This window comes from Medicago sativa, chromosome 6 (genome assembly GCF_051527215.1).
Source record: "Medicago sativa cultivar Bolivia chromosome 6, Bolivia_mono, whole genome shotgun sequence".
NCBI lineage: Eukaryota > Viridiplantae > Streptophyta > Magnoliopsida > Fabales > Fabaceae > Medicago > Medicago sativa.
In genome coordinates, this window is record NC_140754.1 from 43,607,135 (window position 1) to 43,614,909 (window position 7,775).

Consider the following 7,775-nt stretch of genomic DNA (forward strand, 5'->3'; position numbering starts at 1 on the left):
ATTGGGCGCGAAAAAGTCACAAAACGCGTCTTTTTTCACAAGTCACTTGGCCCATATAGCCCAAGACCATGCACCATGAGCATCTTCCTGCCAAGTCTAGGCGTCTAGCTCCCCCTGGCATGGTCTTAGCGCTTAAGTGCATTAATTTTGGGTGTGTGTTCCGGTGCTGAAATGCCAGTTTTCTTCGCCTTTTTAGGTGTTTTCTTCAATGTAGATGTCTTGGAACTTGGGAACATAATTCCTCCCTCTGTAAATTCTTTGGACGCCTCTTGAATCTTCATTCTTCATCTTACTAAAGACCACATAAATATTGGGATGTCTTGCTTTTCCGGGTTTGCATGATTTCTTTGTGAATTCAATCAAGAGCACCTTAAAATTGCTATGTTTCAGGAAGAATAGAATTACAAACTCAAATATAAAGAAGAATACAAATGTCCCGAAATCACAGGCAATTTATCTATTATTCCTCTGTTTTGCTTGTAAAATATACTAAACACACCGCCTTGAGGCTCCATGCCCAAAGGAACACGCCAGCTTTGATGCACCGCATCACATATAAGCATGCCCCTACACAAAGATCACGCTACACGTGTCCTCTAACCGTCCCTAATCACACGTTGCAAAACCCGGAGGAGGTTATTCCAAACGCGCGCCTATAAAAAGGTGACACTGCTTCACCCTTAAGGTATGATTCACTTTACACAAGACTTTCTACACACTCTTTTTCAGTTCCGTTACTGACTTGAGCATTGGAGTGCTAAATTTCCTACATGCACCTTTCGCTCCACCGCAAAGACTCATTGTCACCGTATCGAAAACCATAACCACCACACTAGAGCACTTTTCGCCACTATTTCCTCTTATCCATTTTCACTGGACATATCACAAACATTTTTCAAATAACGAAAAAATGATCTCTATCTTTTGAAAACTACAATCAGCAAAAGAAGTATTATTAGATAAGCCAAAATATGACGCCTCACGGAGAGATCCTTAGTTGGAGCTGATTCAACAATAATCTCCAAATAAAATATTAAATTTTAAACAAATCATTTTCATCCGCAACACATGATTGAAACCAGCATTAAAATCAACATCAACTGAAGTGAAATTTTCATAAGCATTTTGGACGAATGAAGCTTTCAAATCCACTGATCCTTCAACTCAACCTGTAAAGTAACATTAGACAATCTCTCCACACACACCCTCACCAACTCCTCCTCCCACGGAAACAACCTCCCATACCATTTCCAAGCCTCCCCCATACACCCCACCCTATCATCTTCTTATTCGCAACGATAACTAGTTTATTCTCCGCCAACTCAAACAATCTACGAAAACTAGCTTATAAGGGGACCCCATCAAGCCACAAATCTCTCCAAAATAAAGCTGACAACTTGTTTCTCACCTCACAATTTATATTATTGACTAAGCGGTAGTCTACATATAAGAAGTGTTGATCATGGGATTATGCTTTTTCTAGTTATTTTTCTATGCATAAATAGTTGTTTCCATAGGGAAAATGGGTCAAAAATCACTTATAGAAATTCTACAACATTCGAAGTAACGACGCAAGAGGAAAGAGTTATATAGAATGTATGTAAAGGATTTGTCGAACCACATTTATTTTTAATTCAATGCAATTTATCTTTCCTATAAGTTTCTGCAATTTTAACTTTTAGTACTTTTATCTTTTATTGTACGGTTTCGTCCTGTTCATTAAGCGACCTATGAACTTGATGAACGTGAACTCTTTTTCTTGAAAACAAATGCACAACATGTCCTAGGATTTCTGGTTTGATCCTGCTTGTAATAATCCAAACCAGTCCGTATTGTTTACCAAAAAAACCGGTAAACAGACTCAAACTAACTATTGCGCCCCCACAATGTATCTAGAAAACATGCCATTGTCTACTAAAGAGTTCATCATGACATTTAACCCTTCAACTGATAATAAGAAGAGAAAAGGAGAAAAAGGGTCCCCTAGCCCTCTTTCCAACTTAAACTCTGCAGTTGAGCTACCATTCACTAGAACCTACATCGTTGCAGTGGTAACACACTCCAAAATCCATTGTATCCATAGCGGGAAATTCATTTTAGTCATCACCTCACCCAAATACAGCCAATCAACCGAGTCATAGACTTTTTAAAAATATTAGAGGGAAGCCACCATTGACCAACCATCAGATTAAGCGAACTATTCTTAATAATTGTCATAAAGAAGAGTGTTAAAAGAGTCGAAAGAATTTCTTGAGTTTATTACTCTTGGATTAATATAACTAAATATTTATGTGTCCCTATTTTAAAATACATAACACATCATCTACGAAAGAGGGACACCCATATATATCTGTTATAAAGAATTCAGTTTTTTATTTAAAAAGAGTGGTATTTTTAGTGAAATCTAGTAGGAGAAAATCAAAAAATACCCCCTTCCAAAATTGGTTGATATTAGATCCCATTTTATATAAATCCAATTTGCAAGGCCCAATTTCAATCTTATATATTTAGTCCTTTTAGTTAATCGAGTTTGTTAAGCCCAGACCCTTACCAGTTCCTAACCCTAATGTCACTCTCACCTCTTGTCACTCATTCTATATATTAGACGCCGCTGGATCTCATTTTCCCCAATTCCTTCTTCGACTTTTCTCATCCTTTCTTTCTTCTCTATTTTCTTAGTCTTGCAACATCTAATTTTCTCAGCGAATCCTTACTACTATATTATTGTACTAGCAACATCATAAGCAAATTAGGTCTTTAATTCAAACATCTAATTGGCTTATTATACTTTCTATTTGATGAGATGACCAATCCAACTATGAATTTTATTTCTAGTCAAGCGAATTTAATCTCTCGATCAATCTTGGTTTTTGTAGCCGTTGATGAAGATGAAAGTGAACAAGACATTGACGGTGATTTGATGAAAATAAGAATGCATTTTTATTATCAAATCAACGAAGTACCAAAGGTATGCCATCAATAATAAATCTCCAATCTGATTTATATTTGTTTTTCATTATATAAATTGATATGCATATCATATTTTGTCCTTGGTGTTTTTGATCTTTTATGTTGTTCATACTTACATTCTACAAATATATATATATATATATATATATATATATATATATATATATATATATATATATATTTATATTTTGTGAAGATTGAGTTTTAACAAATAAGAATGTGAGTCTTCTTAAAAAAATAAATATAATTTGAACTTTCAATTTAAAGGATGTTTGTGACACTTTTTGTAAAAAATAAATTACTTTGTTAAGAAAAATCAACTTGAAAAGTATAATTAATTAAGTAAATGGCCCATGTAAATATTCAAAATTCATTAGGGTCTATAAATGAAATGTTAGATATTTATTGAGACCATTTGTTTAATTAACCCTTAAGATAATGATGTATGTCTGTTGCAATTTTATACAAATTGAAATCTAAAAAAAATAAAAAATAAAAAACAAAAATGAAAAGCTCTTGAGAGTAGATTCCAAACATTGATTTTGTTTAGAGGAGAGAAAACATAAGTGTCATAAGGGGAAATAATTAAAAAGTTTGTCTTGGTTGTGGTGGGTGAACTCACTTGAATGCATTTAAAGTGTATGAACTTTGACATCTTATAACTAGGTTTCGAGTACCCATGTTATTCTTAATAATAAATTTAGCTTATCAACAAACGTATGTTTGCTCACAATTGCTTCATTTTAAATCAGAAAAATCACTACACAAAGACTGAATTTCGACACATGAGTAGTGGCGCTGGACAAACATCAAAACCGAAGGAGGAACCAGATGGCATGCGTAAAGAGGAGAATGAACAGGATCCACCGTAGGTTGAATTGAAGAAGAAGCTACTTGAAGCTTTTGTAACTTATCCTCCACGGAAACTTGCAGGAATACATCGTAACTTTGTCCTTTTTGGTCTGATGGAATATCTAAAGAGGAGTTTTCATAGAGACTTCTCTTCTGAGGAGGTCCTTGAATTGGTGGGTTGGTTCTACAACATAGAAATGTTAACGGACGACGAAGAGATCAATATGCTTAATCATGAAGAAGATTTTAGGTTGCCTCAAAGTTACTTTCCGAAGGTACAATATTGAGCTAAAATTTTCGTAAAACTGGTTATTATTCTATTTCATCATTGTATTTGCCTGAAATGACTTGAGTTAAAAGCATTTTGTTATACTTATTTTTAAATATTATGGTTTTTTATTTATTTTTTTTAGTTTTTCATAACCATTTATGACAACAAAATTATAAAATTGTTTTCAAAATTCGTTTTCTTTAACCTATATTTATTTTAAAAATTAGAAGTGCATATCCATCTTACACTTTAAAAGTCAGACAAATCTCCAAGCTTTTTCATTTTTACTTATAATTTGTATGTCATGTAGGACAATATATTTCTCAGAATTTTATTTTTGATAATTTTTTTTATAACAAATGAATATATAATCCATTAGTTTTTGGAACTAAATTTTTACTTTTTTAGATAAAAATATCTCACTTCTAATTTAATTACACTCTTTTTTTTTTTAATGCAAAAAATAACAAAAGATATATAGAAGTGTTTAGTTTTTTAAAATAGAAGATATTGCTTATTTAAGAAGTGTATTGTATCAATTGCATTATTTCACAACAACACTTATCTGCAAGCCTTATGTTTCTGGCTCAAATCAACTATATATATATATATATATATATATATATATATATATATATATATATATATATATATATATATATATATCACTCTTTATTAGTCTTATGGTAATTTAATATGTGTGTTTTCTATTTTGTAGGACGCCAAATCTAAAAAGATATTACTATTGCTGTTCAAAGGCAAACTGTCCTAGAATGCAATAGAAACTGCGATGAAGTCATAGGAAGGTCTTGAATCCATCACCATTACCGCCATGGTCAAACCCAGTCGCATTTTATCTGCCATTAGTAAAACTTGAAGACAATTACTCAAAAAGAGGTGCCTACAAAACAATGATGATAGCTGCACATTGGTTACAACAATAACATGCCTTGTTCGCCACCATTCATAAATGTGAGATTCAATTCAGTGAATACTATATTTGAGGCACAACAATAAGTTTTATCTTCCATTTTAAACGTTGGATTAAAAATTGATACATGGAATGGAACACGTAGTAGATCCAAAATGGAGTAAATTTTTTTAATTGAGTTAGGGAAAAATTTGTATTAATTAAATTAGCACTGTATGTTGAACACTTTAAGAACTCTAGGATTTGAACATTGTACCTTGGAGTAATAAAACTGAATTTTTACCACTGAGTTAACATGCATCTCCGTTCAGCATCGTTTCACTGGTACCCACCCTTCTCCACAAAACCAAGCACAAATGGAAACATCCGTTTCTTCATCAAATATTGTTTCAATAGAGGAGTCATTCACCAAATACCCATTTATGAGTTCAGGACCCTCCAACAATTTCCACCTTCAATCAGGATGGGCCCCTAATTTCCATTTCTACTGCTGAAGGATATCTAACATATGGGGGTCCATTGATGAACCCCCTCAACAAAAAGATCAAGGAAATGTTGACTCCACCAATTTACGATACCGTAGCTTCTACATTAAAGGAAACGACCACCCTTATCCTTCAAATATACTGGTACGTCAATGGACCTAATGAAAATGCCTTGGAAAAATTATATGAAACTACTCCTTTCACACATTTAAATCACATTTATTTGGTGTTTAAATTTCAAAAAATGTAAAAGAAGCTCTAGATATTCCAAAGTGGACGGAATTTGTTTTTAAGAAGTCGAAAGATCTTGAAAAGAATAAAACCTAGAGTGCCATAATACCGACCGTAAAAAAAAACTATGGAGTGTAAATGGGCCTGCACAATAAAGTACAATTCTGATGGATCAAACATAAGGTACAATGCTTGGTTAGTTTCCAATGGAATTCCTCTAACGTATGGCGTAAACTACTCATAGAACTTTGCTCCTGTTGCAAAGTTTAACACAATCAGAATATTCCTATCACTTGTTGTAAAAAATGTCTTCCTCGAGATTGTCCTCTAGGTTTTGAAGAAATGTTTTGGGTCACAAGTGTGTAACTAAAAGATGTATTTGTATGGTCTGAAACAGTCACCACGCTTGGTTTGAAGAGTTTACACAGTCAATGATGAAACAGGAAAATACTCAAGGACAGACAGATCATACTTTATTCACAATGTCAGGTGAAAATGGGATGATAACGAGTAATATACCAACACCGATATAATAAACAGTTGCATAAACTTGGCACATGTCGTGCATTGATTATCTATTCGTTAGTTACACAAATTAATACCATTAAGTGAGATCTTAAACAAGCTAAACTAGGTCATATGAATTTATCACAGTTTAAAAAATTGAAATCTCTTTGATGGGAAAAGCCCAATCATGGATAGTTGAAGGGGTTTCGACTACAAGTTGTTCCTTTAGGAATGCAGAAGGGGTGTTTCTTGCTGGCCATTCGACGCGGAAGTCTACTCATATATCAGTCCTTGAAGGTGAGGCTATTGCGTTGCAGGAAGCAATTCAAGTCGCGATTGCAAAAGGTTGGGATAAGATCGTATTTGAGACGGATTATCATACTCTTGTGGATCGTATTTCAGACCGAAGTAGTGGTATATCAGAGTTTAATGTTATAGTCTCTTCTATTAAGCCTATGCTAGCTTTACTTTCCAATTCTGAGGTGAAGTTTGTCAGGCGTCAAGCGAACATGGCTGCTCATTCGATTGCTAGGGCGGCATGTTCTTTGCCTAGTCGCCATGTTTTTGAGATTTGTCCTCCTTGTATTGAATCTTTTTTAGTCAATGATATCAGTTAAGTTGGCTTTGGTCAAAAAAAAAAATTAAATCTCGACATCTTGATCACTACAAAATTATCACATATATATTATAGACATATTCTAAATATACCTCTACTACATAAAAATGAAAGATGGTATTGTTTTAACAGCCAACAGAATGAGGGTATTGGCCACTAAGCATCACAGTTATGCATTCACATCACATTATAATAGTCGGAAACCGTATGAACCAATTTTTCATCTGTATAAAAGCCTGAAAATATGCATAGAATGCCATTAATTATTTCAAATTTGATGTATAACAGAATGCAAATTCACTACCAACCTTTCAACTACACCAGTACAACAAAAATATTACCAGAAGCAAGTCAGCTCACTTAACTTTTCTGATTTCTTCCATTACTTTCCTGTCCTCTTATTCTGCTCTGCATATCACTTTCTTTTAATGTGTCTATCTATGTTTGTTTTCCCCTCGTTTATATTATATATGTTCATATTTTATAAGTTCCTCCATTACTTTCTCAAGCATCTCTTTTTGGATGTGATGACATTTTGTGTTGAGTCACAAGCTCAAGCCTGGTTCATCACATTTCCTCCTCCGCGTGTGGATTTATTTGAGTATGTGTTGGCCAATAGGACAATCACTAAATCAATGAAAAAAAAAAAATATATATATATATATATATGTATATATACATATATATATATACATATATATATATATATACATATATATATATACATATATATATATATGTATGTATATGTATGTATATGAGAAGGGATCCATTGACTCCAAGAGTAAGTCTAAAGACTTACTCCAAATATTGACCCTTGATTTCAATAGTAATTAATGGTTGTGATTGATTAATATTGATCCTTATCTTAAGCTTTCATACTCCTTCTTCTCAAACAACTAATTAATGGCC

The 7,775-nt window shown here is 33.2% G+C and overlaps 1 protein-coding gene and 1 pseudogene across 1 annotated transcript; both read left to right on the forward strand.

Annotated features, from left to right (window-relative positions):
- The first annotated feature begins 3,755 nt into the window (after nt 1-3,755).
- LOC146915324 (uncharacterized) lies at nt 3,756-4,225 on the forward strand (annotated as a pseudogene).
- Nucleotides 4,226-6,417: 2,192 nt separating this feature from the next.
- LOC146915325 (uncharacterized) lies at nt 6,418-6,864 on the forward strand. Its single transcript, XM_085721319.1, has one exon. It carries the CDS (start codon nt 6,418-6,420, stop codon nt 6,862-6,864), a length of 447 nt encoding a protein of 148 aa, XP_085577445.1.
- The last annotated feature ends 911 nt before the right edge of the window (nt 6,865-7,775 follow it).